At 62.4% G+C, this 17,597-nt stretch overlaps 2 protein-coding genes across 5 annotated transcripts in view; one reads left to right on the top strand and one right to left on the bottom strand.

The window, feature by feature from the left end:
* Positions 1-11: 11 nt before the first annotated feature.
* Positions 12-3,288, top strand: LOC105485876 (pleckstrin homology domain containing J1). Its single transcript, XM_011748454.3, has 6 exons — positions 12-310; positions 475-542; positions 638-704; positions 2,195-2,285; positions 2,374-2,437; positions 2,551-3,288. The coding sequence occupies exons 1-6, from the start codon at positions 217-219 to the stop codon at positions 2,614-2,616; spliced, it is 450 nt and encodes a 149-aa protein (XP_011746756.1). The 5' UTR covers positions 12-216; the 3' UTR covers positions 2,617-3,288.
* Positions 3,289-3,828: 540 nt separating this feature from the next.
* The window catches only part of LOC105485848 (DOT1 like histone lysine methyltransferase), a 73,982-nt gene continuing 60,213 nt past the window's right edge, over positions 3,829-17,597 (bottom strand). For 2 of the 4 annotated variants that reach the window (XM_024793996.2, XM_024793998.2), the window contains exons 23-29: positions 16,939-17,053; positions 14,290-14,873; positions 13,688-13,893; positions 10,934-10,998; positions 9,297-10,241; positions 8,080-8,707; positions 3,829-6,668 (exon numbers count right to left, since the gene is read on the bottom strand). In XM_024793996.2, coding sequence (XP_024649764.1) covers positions 8,115-8,707; positions 9,297-10,241; positions 10,934-10,998; positions 13,688-13,893; positions 14,290-14,873; positions 16,939-17,053 — 2,508 coding nt within the window. In that variant the 3' untranslated portion in view covers positions 3,829-6,668; positions 8,080-8,114. Of the gene's footprint in view, positions 6,669-7,829; positions 8,019-8,079; positions 8,708-9,296; positions 10,242-10,933; positions 10,999-13,687; positions 13,894-14,289; positions 14,874-16,938; positions 17,054-17,597 lie in introns of all 4 variants that reach the window. The other 2 variants (XR_003018893.2, XM_024793999.2) reach the window with 2 other exon arrangements.

Below are 17,597 nucleotides of genomic sequence, written 5' to 3'. Positions count from 1 at the left end.
ACTCGTGCACCGCCCCCCCCCCCCCCCCCCCCCCGCCCCAGGTCGCCAGCGCCACGCACCGGAGACTGGCGGCATGGCCGGCCCAAAGTGCGCAGGCGCACTAGCCCCGGCGGTGCTTCCGTGTCTGCGCCCTGAGACCTTTTTGGCGCCGGCCCCGGCGTGAACGGGGACGGCGGCCGGGAGGGCGCGGTCCAGGTTCCCGTTCCCCGCGAAGCAATGCGGTACAACGAGAAGGAGCTGCAGGCGCTGTCCCGGCAGCCGGCCGAGATGGCGGCCGAGCTGGGCATGAGGGGCCCCAAGAAGGGCAGCGGTGAGCGGGACCCGGGAGACCGGGACAGTGCCAGGGGCGGGAGGCTGGGGCCGCGGTCCGGGCGCGGGTGCCGGAGGCCGGATTCCGGGTCGGGGCGCCGGGTGCGGGAGGCCGGGGTCCGGGCGGGGGCTGCCTGCGCCCCTGAGCGCGCGCTGTGCCCGCAGTGCTGAAGCGGCGGCTGGTGAAGCTGGTGGTGAATTTCCTCTTCTACTTCCGGACAGACGAGGCCGAGGTAGGGGCGTCGAGGGCGCGCGGGCGGGTCCCAGGCTGGGGCCCCGCGGAGGCCGGGTGCTCACCGCTCCGTCCCGGCGCCCGTGTCTCCTCCAGCCCGTCGGAGCCCTGCTGCTGGAGCGGTGCAGAGTCATCCGGGAAGAGCCCGGCGCCTTCTCCATCAGTGAGTGGGGCTAGGGAAGCCAGCGGCGCCTCCCGCAGCCCGGGGCACCAGCAGCGCTGCAACTGTCCCCTCCCCAGGCGCTCACGGCCTCCTCTGTGTCCCCAGCCTGGCGCCACCCTCCCCAGATATAAGAATGCATTGTCCACGGGCAGCTCAAGGTCAGGTTCTCCTGGCGGGCACCATCCCGCCCACCTGCCAAGTCCACTTAAGCTTGGGTTCCTTCCAGATTCTGCTTTCTTCCCTGTGGGCCCAGGCTGTACTCACAGAGAGGCTGGGCCAGCCCCACCCAAAGCGTTTCCCAACTGCCACAACTAGCATGGGTCTAGCATTAGGTGGGGGTAGGGGGAGTGAGAGGGGGGTGTTCTCCTGGGTCTTAAGAGATTCCCTTCTGCGGGGAAAGATGGAGTCCCTGCTGGTTTGCCAGAGTGGCTGTCAAAATTTCACAGGTCGGGTGGCTTAGATATCAGAAACATTCTATACAGTTCTGGAGGCCAGAAGTCCTAGATGAAGGTGTTGGTGGGGCTGGGTCCTTCTGAGGCCGAAGGGAATCTCCCAGTTCCTAGTGGCGGCCAGCATCCTCCAGGTTCCTTGGTTTGTGGAAGTGTCACCTTGTTCCTGCATCACGTCTGTGCCCACATTTCCCCTTCTACACAGACGCCAAGCAGAATTTAGGGCCCACCCTGACAACCGCTTTTTACTTTATTATTTATTTATTTTTTGAGACAGGGTCTTGCTCTCTCGCCCAGGCTGGAGTGCAGTGGCGTGATCTAGGCTCACTGCAACTTCCCCCTTCAGGGTTCAAGCGATTCTCCTGCCCCAGCCTCCCAAGTAGCTGGGATTACAGGCGTGCGCCACCATGCTCAGCTAATTTTTGTATTTTTAGTAGAGACGGCTTTTTGCCATATTGGCCAGGCCGGTCTCGAACTCCTGACGACAGGTGATCCTCCTGCCTTGGCCTCCCAAAGTGCTGGGATTACAGGCTCCAGCCACTGTACCCGGCCCTCTTTTTTTTTTTTTATTTTTTGAGACAGAATCTTTTGTTTCCCAGGCTGGAGTGCAGTAGCGTGATCACAGCTCACTGCAGCTTCAACCCCCTTGGCTCAAGTGATCCTCCCTCTTCTGACTTCGGAGTAGCTGGGCCTACAAGGCCCCACCACCACACCCAGCTAATTTTTGTTTTTGTAGAGATGGGGATTTTGCTATGTCACCCAGGCTGCTCTCGAACTCCTGAGCTCAAGCAATCCTCCCACCTCGGCCTCTCAAAGTGCTGGGATTACAGGCGTGAGCCAGTGTGTCTGGTCACAACCTCATTTTAACTAGTTTATTTGCCAAGACCCTATTTCCATACAGGGCCACACTCACGGGTTCTGGGGGTTCAGGACATGAACACATCTTTGTGGGGGCCAGAGGAGGAACAGTTTTGGGCAGTGGCAAGAGGAAGCTGCTCCTGTGGTTTTGGGCAGGACCGACCACAGGTGCTCCCTCCCCAGGCTTCATCGAGGACCCTGAGAGGAAGTACCACTTTGAGTGCAGCAGCGAGGAGCAGTGTCAGGAGTGGATGGAGGCTCTGCGTCGGGCCAGGTGGGGCCAGGCGGTGGTGGGCACCGCTGGGGTGGGCACAGCAGCCATGCAGAGCAGGCAGCTGACCCCGTGCCACCCTCTTCCCCAGCTACGAGTTCATGCGGCGAAGCCTCGTCTTCTACAGGAACGAAATCCGGAAGGTGACAGGCAAGGTGTGTGCAGGGCTGCAGAGGGCCGGGGCGGGGCTGCAGGTGGCTGGGGTGGGGCTGCAGGTGGCAGAGGCAGTCCTCCGGCCCTGGCTAATGGCCACCCGTCCACCCCACAGGACCCCCTGGAGCAGTTCGGCATATCCGAGGAGGCCAGGTTCCAGCTGAGTGGCTTGCAGGCATGAGCGCAGGGCATGGCGGTCGGCGTGCAGCTGGACAGGACTGGCCCTGCCCGGCCGTGAGTCGCTTGGCCATGCCTGGATTTTGTTTGGTTTTTGGTTTTTGGATCAGGGTCTCACTGTGTTGCCCAGGCTAGAGTGCAGTGGTGCCACAGCTCACTGTGACCTTGACCTTCTGGACTCACGTGATCCCCTTGCCTCAGCTTCCCAAGTCACTGGGGTCACAGGCATGAGCCGTCACACCCAGCCATCACACCTGGATTTCGGTGGGAGGTTTTTGGTTTGGAGACATCCAAAGCCTGAAGCCAGCTGGGTGTGGGCAGGGGCTGCATTTTGTGAAACTGCCCAGCAAGCTGCCCTCTCCGGGGCCCCAGGACCCACCTGACTGGCCTGGCACCTGGTGCCAAGTGCTGCTGCAGGATACACGCCCTCCCACGGGTGCCCCGCCTGAGTTGTGTGCATCCGGGGCCTGGCGAGCCCCTGGGCTGGTGGCGTGGCGCCCTGCCCCTGCTGATGAATGTACAGAGCCAGACAAAGCTGTGAATGGCATGGGGGCCGAGCCCCCACCAGCTGTGAATTCTCCTGCAGACAGGAGGGCCCTGGTTGTGCGCCTGGGGAAGTGGTTGCCCTGGGGTCAGGGTGCTTGTCGTGTTCAAATAAAGGTACCTCTTTTCCACACTGGGTGGCGGTGAAGTGAAGGAGAAGGGAGGGGCAGCTGGGGAGCCCCCACCCAAGGGAAGTAAAGCTCGGGGTCCTGAGAGGCAGGGGCTGGGCCCCCTGCACTGAGGGGGGAGCTGGAACCCCCAGCCAGGACAGGTGGAGGCTGGGACACAGGCCTGGGGAGAACGGGGCTGCTGTGTGGTACCAGGAATCCTGTGACGACCTGGGGTCCCGCCTCTAGCATTCATGGGTCCTCTCGGTGTGTGGCCAGGGCCTGGGCTGGCTGGCTTTGGTCCATCTGATGTGAAAAGGACTTTGCTCATGTCACTGGGGTTGCAGATCGGGTTTTTTGTTCGTCGGAAGGCAGTTTGCCTGTGGCCTGGTGCAGTCATAAGCCTCCCCAAGGCCAGGGTGTCCTGTTGTCAGCCCCTGTAGCTTCTGCTAGGAGCACCCCTAGGCCCTCCACTCCCCCTGCTTCAGCGATGACACTAGCCGGGGCCTCTCACCGCCAGGAGATGCCTCATGCCACCCAGAAGAAAGGCTGCCATTCACACCAGGTCCAAGTGAAAACGGTCTGTTTATTACAGCGTCTAGAGGTGGGGATGCAGAATGCAGGGGTGCCCGGAGGGAGGGGCGCCCGCAGCCCGGGGGCGGACCGTGACAATGCGCGCAATCCAAATACAGTTCACCAGAAAGACACGGCAGAGCCTCCCGCGTGTTACAAAGGCTGACACAGACCAGCAGCGTGTTGTGTTGGTGGGGGTGGGGGGGGAGGATGTGACCACCGATGACGAGGGCAGTCAGCTGGCGGGCGGGGGGTCCCCTGCTGACCACTGAACAGACTGACGCGTCTTGGGGGCAGATAAATTAAGGGAGAAGTCTTAAATAAGTCACCGTGTGTACCTCGTGGGCCAAGGAGGGGGTGTCCTAGTCGTTAGGGTTCCTATCGATTCCTGAGCAAGAGCCACTCCCAGGCGCCGCCCGCCTGCCCACAGTCAGCAGCAGCAGCACAGGTCCCCGCCGGCTGCCCATGGAAACTCAGACCAGGTGCCAGCACCAGGCTCCAAGATCACCAGGCTCCACAGCCATCCCGCCACCTGCCATACACCCCCGCTCAGTCTGGGAGTGCCCGAGAGGGACACGGGTCCAGGGCTCAGAACAGGAGAGTGTCCACAGGCAGCACCACACTAGTTCACGTGTGGCGACACGCATGTGACACGCATGTGACCCAGGGGGCTCAAGGAGACTTCTGCCTGGGCCAGTGGCTCCGAGACCCAGTGCGCGCCCTGAACACACGGTCGTCTGTGTGTGGATATGGGCTGCGTGGGCAGGAGCCCTGCGTGGCCCGTCTGCAGGACCCGCGGTGGCACCCGGACTGCCACTGTCCCCTAGAGGGAGGCAGAAGTGATACAGTGTTTAAAGAATGTGTCTTGTTCTAGACCAGGGACTCCATGCCTTCTCTGCCATCAACCCTGCAGCATATCGGGCCCATGGCGACATGGAGCGGGCTGCCCGTCCTGAAGGCCAGGCTCAGGGCTTGGGGCTCAGGCAGAGGCACAGCACCTTCGAGCTGAGAGCACCAACGCGGGGCGGGGAAGGCGCTGGGCGCCACCTAAGGGACAGGTCTGGAGCACCATCTTCAGAACTCAACTATATTGGGGGACGGGTCTGAGAGGTTGTTGGGGGCCGGGGGAGGCAGCACCCCCACCAGGCACAAGCAGGGGTCTTCCAGGCCCTCCCACACAGCACTCGCCCACCTAGCAACCACAGAAACCTTTCCTCCTCGGCTCCCTCTGGAGGCCACGCGGCAGGAAAACGTGGTAGGGACGTGGTGTGTGTCCATCCTGCCCTTGGGAACCGGAACGCAGGGCTGACACCTGGAGGGTGGATCTGTGGCACCCTGGGGAAGGGGCTCCCGGATGCCACCTCACAGGGTCAAGCACTTGAGAAGGTGAGCTCAGGGAGTGCCACACAGCCCGGGGTCAGGTGTGGGCAGCTCAGACTCCAAGATCCCATCCTCCAGGGAGGGCACAGAGCCACCACTCCCCAGACAACCCAGGCTGACTGCAGGGCTCCCGAAGCACCAGAGTGGCCCTGCCTGCCTGCCACACCCCAGCCTCAGCGCCTCTCCTTCCACACCCAGTCCCAGGCACCCCCCAGGCTGCAGAGTGGGGGGCCGACATCACCCCAGGGCCTAAGGCCAGAGAGGCCAGGCTTTAGCAGTGCACCCCGGCCCCAGCACACCCACAGCAGCTGGGAGAGCCACCACAGGCTTCACGGGACGGGTGTCAGGCGTGACCCTGACAGGAAGGGGATGTGGGGCAGGCAGGGGCGCCGGCAGCTCTGTCTGGGCTGCTGGGAGCTGCCACTGCGGGGTCTGGGGTGGGGGCCGACCCTGGGGCCACTTTGTGCACTGTTTGAATAAATAAGGTTTTTCCCCTCGCTTTTTTTTCCTCTTCACTGTGCATTATACCATCTAAAAATAAAAGCTGTCAAATCTATGAAATTTATAAATTCTCATCACATCTCTATAAAATACTGCCACTCATTAGTGTGACTCTCTCCTGTACAGAAACACCGACGGACCCACACAGGCCTGCCCCACATCGCAGGGCACGCTGCGAGCCATGGACAGCCGAGAAATACAAAAGTAAATGCACTTGTTAAACGTGCCTGCGCCGTCCTCACAGCACCATCGCACAGCACGGCCAGCTACACCACCGCGCAGACCCGTTCTCGTACAAGGGCGCGACCCAAGCCCCGGAGGGTGAACAGTCTAAGGGTTCACAGTGCCGGGGTAAAGGTGAAGAGCTCAGGGCAGGCGCCAGGGGCTCAGGAAGGGGCTCAGGCCGCGGCGGGGGCCTCCGAGGAATGTGGTGGCGACGGGCCTGCCTTTGGTACGGGAGCAGTGCGTCGGGGGAGCTGGCCGGGCGGCGTTTCTGAGAACGGGGTTCGGCGTTGTCAGCGTCTAGTCAGCACCAAGCGGGTGGAGGCAGGCGCGGGCCTGGGGACGAGATAGCACCGGGGCAGGCTGTCGGCGAATCCGCTGGCGGGCCCGCCCTGCAGACACGTGTCTTTATATAGATCTCTCATATATAGATATTTATATTTCTCAATAGGTTGCCTTTTACCACTTAGATGGAATAAAATAAGTCAGAATTGTTTATACTTTTTAAAAAATGATAAATACTTTATCTAAAACTATCGACAGTACAAACTGGACCAGTCCCAGCCTCCTGCGGCGTGCGCCGCCGATTCACAGTGGAGCTCCCGTCCGTCCTCGCCTCTGCCATCCAGGGGTGGGAGCCCGGCAGGCCGGTGGGCACCATGCCACGGGCGCGAGTTGGTCCACACCGTCCTTGCATAGGTCTCGCGGTTGAGGTAGAAATCCTAGTTACCTGCAGAAGGGCACAGTGGGAAGAGCGACCACCTGAGGTTACCATCGCGTCTGGGGGAGCCCAACACTCACCCAGGCTGGGGACCGAGGCCTCCCACGAGCACACAGGCCACCTGGGGCCAGCACCATGACAGGCATGGTGCCAGCTCCCTCTAACCGCAACAGATGATGGGCGTGCCCCGTGGCAGACCCAGGGAGCCTGACACGTGGACACGCAGGCCAAGCTCAGGCATTCCTCCAAAGGAGACATAAGCCGAGTTCAGCTAAAGCCACCCTACCTGCAGCTCATCTCCTATGAGACCCAGCATAGCTTGTTCAGCCCACAGGTGCCCGCACCGACCCGCCTGGCCGACCAGCCCCGGCCACGGCCTCCGCCTTGGCTCCTGGCTCCCAGTCCTCCTCTCCTTGCCCGGTGGGCTTTGGACTCGCCCAGGAAGGCCTGCGTCCCAGGGCCCCCCGCCGAGGCAGAAGGCCAGGGACGAGCAGAGGGCACCTTCGCACTGCGCTGCCGGGCACACCATGTCCCTGGAGGGCACGGGTGGCCAACTGCCCTTGGGTCAGCGGCCACAGTCTCCACAGACTCTCCGGGGAGGAGTGGACAGGACAGTCCCTCAAGGCCTCACATCATCAAAACCACTCCTGCCTCCAACTTCCTCCTGGTCTCAAAGGTGGACACTATCTACACTAACCTGCCCGATGCGGTGCTGACATCTGAGTGGCTGAAAGCCCCCCGGCTGTGGGCCACAACCACAGAGCAGTGTGGCCGCCATCAGCCATGTCTAGCAAGGGAGCCCCAACACACAGGGCACAGAGCTTGCCTCTCCACCCCGCCAGGAACCCATCAGCCCCCAGGCAGGCGGGGCACCAGCGGCCTCACTGGCTCCCTATGAGGGGTATCCGAGGCCACCGGCCAGACAGGCCCCGACCAGAGGCATCCATCCAGCCACCCTGGCTCCCCAGGACCTCTACAGCCAGCACTGTGCCTGCTACACGCTGGGCGCGTGGAGAACAGCACCAAGCCATGCCACCTGTCATGAGTGACCTGCGCCTGGTGCAGATGGAGCCCTGGAGGCCGCTCTAGGAGCTAGAGCCCCCAGCCCCCTGGCCTGGCACCCCATGAGCCTCACCCACAGGGGCTGGCACAGCTGCCCCCAGGGCTGACCTCAGTCCTGCGGCATCACCACAGGGACCCAGCTGTGGGCAGCTGGAACTCAACACACTCAGGCCACTCCACGGCTGGTGCCCGTCCTGCAGTCCCTCTCGCGCGACCATCTCCCTGGTCTCCCTGGCTCTCTCCCTTTTCCCTTCTCAGGACCCCCGGGACTTCTGCCAAGCCCTGTGGCCATCTTCTCTGCCAAAGGAAGGACAGTTCAGTGTCTGGAGTGAGCCACTGCGCGGGGCTCCGGCCTTACCTTACACAATACGCACTGCTAGCTAAGCAAGGTCTTTATCGCGGCTTAACCCCCGAAAGGTGCGCGGCATAGGGAGGCGGCATGCCGAGGGACACCCACACCGCGGACGGCCCCGTGGCGCTGGCCTGCGGGATCCCGGGCGCGGCCTGGGCCAGGGCCAGCCGGGGCAGGGGCTGGTGGTGCACCGTGAAGGAGGGGCGGGCGCCCTTGTGCGGGAGGGAGGTGAGCTTGATAGACAAAGAGGCGTTAGCAGGCGGCAGAGAGGCAGCAGAGGTGGGGGGCAAGAAAGCTTGGTTAGGCGGGAGGGACGCGAGGCTCTGCAGAAGCGCGGGCTCAGGGTTAGAGGCCAGCAGCGTTGGGGGAGGAGGCAAGGCGGCGTTAGGTGGAGGCGGGGCGTGGAGGACAGGCGGCCCCGCGGGGGGCCGGCCCAGATGCGCAGGCGGGGGCAGCGGGGGAGGCGGAGGCGGAGGGGGCGGCCGGGTCTCAACCGAGGCCGGGGCCTGAAAGGAAGAGGCCGCCGCCTGCAGCGGGCTCGGGCCCAGCGTGGCGCTGCCACATGCAGCCCCGCGGCCGACACGGGCTCCAAACGGATGAGCAGAGGCGGAAGGCACCGCGTGGTTAAAGACACCTGCAAACAGGAGAGAAAAACGCAGCTTCAACAGGCGGCAGCATCCAGGCAAGCGCAGAGAAGCAGCCGCAGGCTCACAAAAAGGGAAGCGAAACGGAGGCGCCGGGCGCGTGCGGGCACCAAGCGCGAACAGCGGCTCGCAGGCTCGCGGTGGCCCGCCCTCCGGCCGCCCGCCCCGAAGCAGCCCCAAGGCCAGGCCGCTCCCCCGGCGGCTCCTCTCCGCCCTGTCTGGGCAGGAACTGCGGGGACTCGCTCTTACCCAACACCAGCTCCCAGAGCCTTCCAGAGCCCGGGCGGCCACACTTAGCAGGTGACCTCCACGGGAGAAAGTAATGCTCTGGTGGCCCTGCGCGCCGTGGCCTTCTGAAAACAAGAGGGACGCGGTTACAACCAGAGAACCCAAGACACATGGACTCAGCGTGAGCCCTCTCCCCACAGGACTGGGGTTCGCGACCGTGCCTGCTGGGACGGCGGGGACCAGCCAGCACGAGGGGACCTGCAGCTCAGCTCCTGGCGCCAGAGCGCGTGGAAGGAAACCTGCAAAGGAAGGGGGCGCCGGCGGGGGCGCGGGGGCAGCGGCCCTGCCTACCTCCAACTGTGCTGCCTGCCACCCCGGAAAAGCTGCCCATGGCGTGCGAGTTGGTCAGTCTGGTGGCAGCGGACGACACGTGCACCAGGCCTGCGGCGGCCGGCACAGAACTGAACAGCGACTGCAGCACAGAGGAGCCGGCCACGGAGCCGAGGTTGGCCTGCAGGGACATGGGGCCGAGCGCGAACTGCGGTCCCGGCGGGAAGGGGCCCAAGAAGGGCCGGTGCGTCTGGGTGGAGGACGCCGCGCCGCCTGTGGAGGACGCCACCGGGGCCAGGCCGGGGCCGCTGAGGAGGCTTCCAGGAGGCACAGCCGCAGCGGAGATGAAGAGGTTGTGGCCATTCTTGAGGTCGAGCTCGCGGTCCCGGGCCTTGGCGGCCTTGCCGGTCAGCAGCGGGGTCTTGTCCGTGGGCCCGCACAGCTGCAGGCCGCCCTCCCCTGCCTCCTTGCTGCGGCTGCCCTCGCCCTTCAGCCCAGCCAGGCCATCCAGCTGCCTCTTGCTCAGGAAAGGGTTGGCGTCCGAGGCCTCCTTGCCACGCTGCGAGGGGAAGCTCAGCGGGGAGCTCAGGCCGGCCGCCTCGGGGCCCTTGTGGGGAAGAGAAGCACCATCGCTGAAGCTGTGTAAACTCAGGTCCGCCGCCAGGCCCCCGCCAAAGGTGCAGCCGTTGGCGGGGTTGGTGCTCGGGCTGAGTCCGTCAGCCCCCGACAGAGAGCCAGGAAAGCCTTTCCTGGGGTGGGTGGCCAGCTTGGCATCGGCAGGGGGCTCCTCCAGGGCGGGCCGGAACGTGAACAGGGAGTTCTGGCTGAGGGCGGAGCTGGCCTGCAGCGGGCTGTCTGCAGACTTGGCCAGGCCGATGTCGGAGATGGGCGAGAAAGTAGACTTCCACTTGCTGTTGTTGACTGGCTCGCTCGCGGGCGTGGGCTTCCTTCCCGCCAAGCCACCACCTGGCACAGAGGAAAGGCAGAGGTCGTGAGCCCAGAGCACCTGCCTGGGCTACGCACGAGGCTGACCGGGGCTGCTGCCACAGCACAGGCAACTCTGCAGGCAGGGCTGGCCACAGACACTCAAGATGCCAAAAAGAACAGGAAGGGACACGACAGTAGGGAAGGGGATGGGAGCAGACAAGATGGGATGGGACAGGAGGGGTACAGCACAGGATGACATGGCAGGGGATGGGACTGGATGGGACAGGAGGGCAGAGGACAGGACCGAGGCAGCTGAAGCGGATCTCAGAGAAGGCCATGCAGGATGAGCTCTCCCTTAGCTCTGGGGAAAATGCTGACGCCAGCAGGCCTCTGGGAGGTAAGGTAGGGCTGCCCCAGAGCAGGTCAGGGACTTCACCGAGGACGCAAGCAGGGCGGGGGATGAAAGCAGGCACCACTCGGGGGGAAGGCCAGGGTGCAAAGGAAATGGGACCCAAGGTGGCGATCCCCGCAGGTCAGCCACCCATTGCGAGAGCACGGCGCATTTGCGGAGGCCCTGGGCCTCCCAGAGGCAGTTCTGGAAGTCCAGTGCCCCAGTGTTGGCACCCACGCAGGACACTACGCAGCAGGCTAGCCAGTGGGTCAGCAGCACTGACCAGGCACCACGGCCGCACAGACAGGCCTGGCCACACCCCAAAACACTTGTTACTCACCATTTTCCAAGGTTTTCGGGGGAGATTTGCTTTCTAAGGAGATTGTTGCAATTTTTCTCTCAATTCTGTTAAGAAAAAAAGGTCATTAGGCCGGGCGCGGTGGCTCAAGCCTGTAATCCCAGCACTTTGGGAGGCCGAGGCGGGTGGATCACGAGGTCAGGAGATCGAGACCATCCTGGCTAACATGGTGAAACCCCGTCTCTACTAAAAATACAAAAAACTAGCCGGGCGTGGTGGCGGGCGCCTGTAGTCCCAGCTACTCGGAGGCTGAGGCAGGAGAATGGCGTGAACCTGGGAGGCGGAGCTTGCAGTGAGCCGAGATCGCGCCACTGCACTCCAGCCTGGGTGACACAGCGCGAGACTCCGTCTCAAAAAAAAAAAAAAAAAAGTCATTAATGCTTGAAACCCAGTTGTATGCTAAGAACGACACACATACTGAAAGCCAACAGACCCGGGAGCTTGGAAGGCAGTGAGCAAGAAGCATCGGGCCCAGATGGGATCGATGCAGCCACCCTGGGCCAGGCCTCGACTGGGCGGCGGGGCCCTGGGATCCACCCCCGTTGCACCACAAAGGCACTGTCCTGGCAGGGGCTCCAGGGCCTCTGCTGGGACAAGGGGCCAAGAGATTCGGTGTGGCAGCTGAATGGGAGAAGCCATTTCCCAGCACACAGAAGTGTGAGAATCCCAGACACAGCTCTCTCCCTACCTCCATCTCCCTGCCCCCCTCAGACCTTGGTGCCTCAGGTGGCAAACAATGCCACAGCATTGCAGGTCAGCACATGAAGCCACACCCAACCACACACTGCATGAGGTCACTTTGATCCAGTGTCCCAAGAACACACCAGGAACACATGAATTCCCAAAGATCCTGGAAACCACTAAGCTGAGCAATCCCAATGCAAAATGAGCACCCAAGTGCTAGAATGCTTTTTATGTGACACGTGCATGTACATGTGGGAAAGGAGCAAAATGAACTTAGACCACCACCAAAAGCACACTTAGGGCTGCTGTGATGGTGCACGCCTATAATCACAGCACGCTGGGAGGCAGAGGGAGGCGGAATGCTTGAGGCCAGGAGTTTGAGACCAGCCTGGGCAACATGGCAAAACCCTGTCTCTATAAAACAAACAAACGAACTAGGCACGCTGGTAGCGTGTGCCTGTAGCTGCAGCTACTCAGGAGGCTGAGGCAGGAGAATCACTTGAACCCAGAGAGCGGAGGCTGCAGTGAGCCAAGATCGCGCCACCGCACTCCAGCCTGGGCAACAGATTAAGACTCCATGTCGGCCGGGCGCGGTGGCTCAAGCCTGTAATCCCAGCACTTTGGGAGGCCGAGATGGGCGGATCACAAGGTCAGGAGATCGAGACCATCCTGGCTAACACGGTGAAACCCCGTCTCTACTAAGAAATATAAAAACTAGCCGGGCGAGGTGGCGGGCGCCTGTAGTCCCAGCTACTCGGGAGGCTGAGGCCAGAGAATGGCGTGAACCCGGGAGGCGGAGCTTGCAGTGAGCTGAGATCCGGCCACTGCACTCCAGCCTGGGCGACAGAGAGAGACTCCGTCTCAAAAAAAAAAAAAAAAAGACTCCGTGTCTCGCCGGGCGTGGTGGCTCAAGCCTGTAATCCCAGCAGTTTGGGAGGCCGAGACAGGCGGATCACGAGGTCAGGAGATCGAGACCATCCAGGCTAACCCGGTGAAACCCCGCCTCTACTAAAAATACAAAAAACTAGCCGGGCGAGGTGGCGGGCACCTGTAGTCCCAGCTACTCGGGAGGCTGAAGCAGGAGAATGGCATGAACCCGGGAGGCGGAGCTTGCAGTGAGCTGAGATCCGCCCACTATGCTCCAGGCTGGGCGACAGAGCAAGACTCCATCTCAAAAAAAAAAAAAAAGACTCCGTGTCTCAAAAAAAAAAAAAGCAAAAAACCCTACAACGTTATATCATTTCACAACGACTTGGATGAGTAGAATCAAAACAAGAAATTCAGTGTGGAGACCTCAGACCCTCGTGCACCCGTGGTGGCAGGGTGGAATGGTGCGGCTGCTGGAGAGCACAGGGGGCTGGGCCACCCAGCACCTCTGCCCAGGCACCAGGAAACGGGAAACTCGCTTCCGAACACAAACATGCATGCCCGTGGCCACAGCAGCGCTGCTCACAACCGCCAAGGGTAAGCAAGCCCAGCGCAATGGGCGGATGGATGGCAGAGCACCACCCAGCCACGAAAGGGGCTGAGGATGCACCTTGAGGACATCATGCTGAGAGAGATGCCAGACACAAAAGGACACATCCTGTGTGACTGCGCTCCTAGGAGGTCCCCAGAGCCCTCAGATTCACGAAGACAGAAAGTAGGGTGGGGGGTGGGGGGTGCCAAGGGCTCTGGGGAGGGGATGGGGAGTGAGTGTTCCAAGGGGATGAGATTTTCTCAGAACGTGATGGAAGGTTCTGGATTTAGGCAGTGGTCATGTTGCACACTTTAAATGGAAACTTCCCTCCTGCTGCACTCAGCTCCTTGGCCTGCCTCTTCTAACCGGTGGCCCTGCTCGTGTCCCCCCCCGCGAATGGCCCGGGAGGCCAGCCCTGCCCGGAACAGGGCCCAGGACCTGCGGGGAGGCCCCTCACTAAACAGATGCCTCCCTCCCGTCCAGGGCACCCCCTCAGAGCCTGCCAGTCCTCCCCACCCACACATGCACACGGTGAGCAGGCACCTCCTGCCCCTGCTGCCAGGCCCTGCCCCCCTCCAGGCCCCTGGACTCGCCGGGCGCTGCTGGGCTCATCCTCAGAGCCTGGCTCCTCGTCCGAGGTAAGCGGGGAGTAGTGTGCCCCATTGGTCTGGCTCAGAGGCCGCTCCTTCTTGAGCACGGGGGGCTGGTCGTGGTCCTGGTAGGGCACAGGGGAGCTCTTCAGGGAGGTCTCGGGGGACGAGATGGCTGTAATCTCCAGGGGCTGGTTGATGTTACTGACCTGAGGGCAGACAGACACAGCGGATGCATACACCACAGACCTGGGACCCCAAGGCAAGAGAGCCCCACGGCCCCAGGAGGCTCCTGTCTGCACCCCAGGGTTTCCTGAGGAAACTGATGCCCTGCCCAGTGGCCACTGCAGCCCCCATCCTGGTTCCTCCTGGTCCTCACACACGACCCCACAATCCCAGAGCCCCCCCCACCCCCTCATGTGGCCACCCCCACCAAGGCCCCACAGCCAAGGATGAAGAAGCTTGCAGGCAGCTGTCGGCCGCTTCCTTCCAGGCTGCCAGGCCGCAGATGGTGGACAACGGCCAGACTCAGTCATAGCCCCCCATTCCCTCCGGTCTTTCTTTCACAGGCCGTGCTCCCCAGCCCCGCCGGTCCCCATCCTTACCATGGAGTTGAGGTTGAGGGGAGACCCCGAAGGTTGTGTGAAAAGGCCAGCGACGGACGGCAGGGCTCGGCGCTTGGGGGACACGCCTGCGCTCAAGCTGGGCGTCCCCGTCGATGCTCGCTTCCGCCGCCCACGCTTGCGGCTGTCCTGCCCGTGGCTCGGCACGCAGTCCCCACGGGCATTGGCGGTCAGGGGGCTGTGCTTGCTGGAGGGCGACTGTCTGGCACTGCCCGCGCCTGCGGCGATGGTGAACACGATCCTCCTCTTGGCCTCACTCTCAGGATCTGAGAAACCAGAGTCTGAGGGCAAGTCCCCCTTGCTGGCCTCGGGGAGCGGGCCCTGGGCAGCCCCACCAAGCCGGGGGCTGGAGGAGAGCTGGTGGGCGGGAGAGGCCGGGAGCGAGTTCCGGGGCTGTGCCAGCAGCAGGGGGTGCTGTGGTGTGGAGCTGCGGGACCCCACGGTGGCAAAAAGGCTCCCAGAGCTGGAGGACTCATCCAAGGTGGCCGGTTCGGCTCCAGGTGTGAGGGAGGCCGGGCTGCCCGCCAAGGCCCCGCTGATGGCCACCGAGCCAGCATAGGAGAAGCCTGTCAGGAAGGACATGGGGGTGTCAGGGAACACAGGACGGGCTCAGTCCACAGGGGCGGATGCTGGGCCCCACTGCGCCAAAGAAAAAGCCAGGCTGTGGGAGCACCACCCTCCAGGAGCTCTGTGGGCTCCAGGAGAGGCGGGGAAGTGGGCAGCAGGGCTGGAGTCTGAAAACAGCCCCTCTGGGGTGGAACCAGAAGGCTCTGTGGGCAAGCTCAGGGCTCAGGATTGACCCTGTGCCTCATGCCGCCATCTGGGCTGCCTGTGTCCTGCAGGTCCCGGCTGAGATGCTGCCTCCCAAGAAGCCTCGTGGTGCGGGCTCCCCGCTGAGCTGGGCTTCCTCTGAATAAGTTGCTCTCTGGCCCCGTGATCTCAGAGACACCATGAGGAAAGCCCAAGGCTGAGGGGCCTCCCTCCCACCTGTTCTCAGAGGACAACTCAGCTTGAACGCTCCAAGCTATGACCACCCTGGAGGCTGCGGCCGCGCTTCCCAGCCCGCGATGAGTGGTGCACTTCCATGACCACCCAAGGACAAAGGGCAGCTTCTCTGCTTCTGCCAATGAGGCCTCAGTGCAGGGGCGCGGTGAGGCGCTTCTGGAGTTGGCTGTTTGCCACCCAGTTGAAAACCTCCCGAAACTGTCACTGCCTCTTGCAAAGCAGACCTCATCCCAAGGGCACAACCCAACCCTGTGAGGGCAGAGCTGCCCAGGCTTCGGCAGCCTCTCCGGGGCCCTCACGTGGCCAACTGTGAAGCCTGCCCAGCCTCCCTAGAGCCTCCTATCTCAATGGCGGCACTTTACTCGTTTTGTTGTTTTGTTTTTGAGATGGAGTTGTACTCTTTTTGCTCAGGCTGGAGTGCCGTGGCGCGATCTCAGCTCACTGCAACCTCTACCTCCCAGGATCAAGTGATTCTCGTGCCTCAGCCTCCCGAGTGGCTGGGATTACAGAAGCCCGCCACCACACCCGGCTAATTTTTGTACTCTTAGTAGAGACGGGGTTTCTTTTTTTTTTTTTTTTGAGACGGAGTCTTGCTCTGTCACCCAGGCTGGAGTGCAGTGGCCGGATCTCAGCTCACTGCAAGCTCTGCCTCCCAGGTTTACGCCGTTCTCCTGCCTCAGCCTCCCGAGTAGCTGGGACTACAGGCGCCCGCCACCTCGCCCGGCTAGTTTTTTTTTTTGTATTTTTTAGTAGAGACGGGGTTTCACCGTGTTAGCCGGGATCGTCTCTCGATCTCCTGGCCTCGTGATCCGCCCGTCTCGGCCTCCCAAAGTGCTGGGATTACAGGCTTGAGCCACCGCGCCCGGCCGAGACGGGGTTTCACTGTTGGCCAGGTTGGTCTCGAACTCCTGTCCTCAGGTGATCCACCCTCCTCGGCCTCCCAGGGTGCTGGGGTTACAGGAGTCAGCCACCGCGCCCGGCCATTTTACTTTTTACTCCTAATGTAGTAGCGGCCACATCACACCACGTGTCAACACGGGCCAGCAAACCAGCCTGGGGTCTGGCGCCCTGCGCTGTTGTAAGTCGAGTGTTACTGGCACACAGCCATGCTTGCCGACATGCCGTCTCTGCGGCTTCCACAACAGACTGGCCTGCAGTGTCGACAAAAGCCAAAGCAGCGTCCTCTCCGGCTCTTTGCAGAAACTGGGCTAACAGCAGTCTGGTCAGGCTTCTGAAGAAACCAGAAACCACGCCGCTACTAGCATGGAGGCCCACGGTCATGTGCCATTGGGCACTGCTGTGTGTGGAACTGATCCTGAGTCAGGCTGTGAGTAGAGGAGCCCCGGACAGCGCTGGGGCCGACCTCACGGGCTGAATTAATACACCCAAGCACAAGGTGTCAGTGTTGGGAGACGCAGGCACTAGGCCGCGATGGCTGCAGCTGAGCCCGATCCGCAACCCAGCCGGTGGGATGCAGGAAAGGGTGTCAGTAACGAGGCCTGGTGGTTCGGGACAGCAGCCCCCATGATCACCCCAGGAAGCCGTGTTGCATTCCCAGCACCCCGGCCTCCTGCCTGAAGAGCAGCCGCAGCGAAGTCCTGAAGGCAGGCACAGGAGGGGCGTTACCTGCGGGGGCCAGGGCAAGGCTTCTGCTCCCAGCGCCGTGGGCATTAGCACCAATCTGCTTTTCAAGTGTGGACGAGGGGTCGCGGGGCTGCAGCACAGGACTGGGGGTGCTCCTCTGCAGAGAGAAAACCTCGTATCAGGGGCGAGACCCAGAACCCAATTGGAAACAGTGAGTGTGGAGGGCTGCAGCTGGCTGGGTCACCGTCCAGTCCAGGATGGGAAGAGGGCAGTGGGGGAACTGCAGTGGGGCCCCGGGCAGGTGGCGCAGCGAGGGTGGGCAGTGCGTGTGTGTGAATGAGGCAGCGGGCCTAAGGCAGGGAGGTCAGGAGGCGGGAGTCCTGGGGTCCGGCGGTGGGGAGGGGGTACTGGGCACCACTCAAACCACCCACAGCCCACCCTCAACAGGGAAAGTGGCTGTTCTCTGAGTAGCACGGACAAATGTCAGCAGTCGCGTGGGGGCGCTCACGAGACCACACCCGCCGGCCACCACCCCCGCATTTCCCCACACCACACTCCAAGTCCAACAAAGGTCAGTAGTGACCACAGAACCCAAAGAGCAAACCTACATCCACACGGAAACCTGGACCCAGCGCTCACAGCAGAATGATTCACAATCGCCAAAACGGGGAGTCAAGCCGGGGCCCATCAACTGGGCATGA

The sequence above is a fragment of the Macaca nemestrina genome, chromosome 20, assembly GCF_043159975.1.
Source record: "Macaca nemestrina isolate mMacNem1 chromosome 20, mMacNem.hap1, whole genome shotgun sequence".
In the NCBI taxonomy this organism is placed as follows: Eukaryota; Metazoa; Chordata; class Mammalia; order Primates; family Cercopithecidae; genus Macaca; species Macaca nemestrina.
The sequence above is the reverse complement of the archived record's forward strand: the minus strand, read 5'-3'. Positions and strand labels throughout refer to the sequence as shown.

Coding starts and splice junctions, on each gene's coding strand:
- LOC105485876 (XM_011748454.3), top strand. CDS start 217: ATGCGGTACAACGAGAAGGAGCTGCAGGCGCTGTCCCGGCAGCCGGCC. Junction 543..637: donor TCCGGACAGACGAGGCCGAG/GTAGGGGCGTCG, acceptor TGTCTCCTCCAG/CCCGTCGGAGCCCTGCTGCT. Junction 2,286..2,373: donor GAGGCTCTGCGTCGGGCCAG/GTGGGGCCAGGC, acceptor CCTCTTCCCCAG/CTACGAGTTCATGCGGCGAA.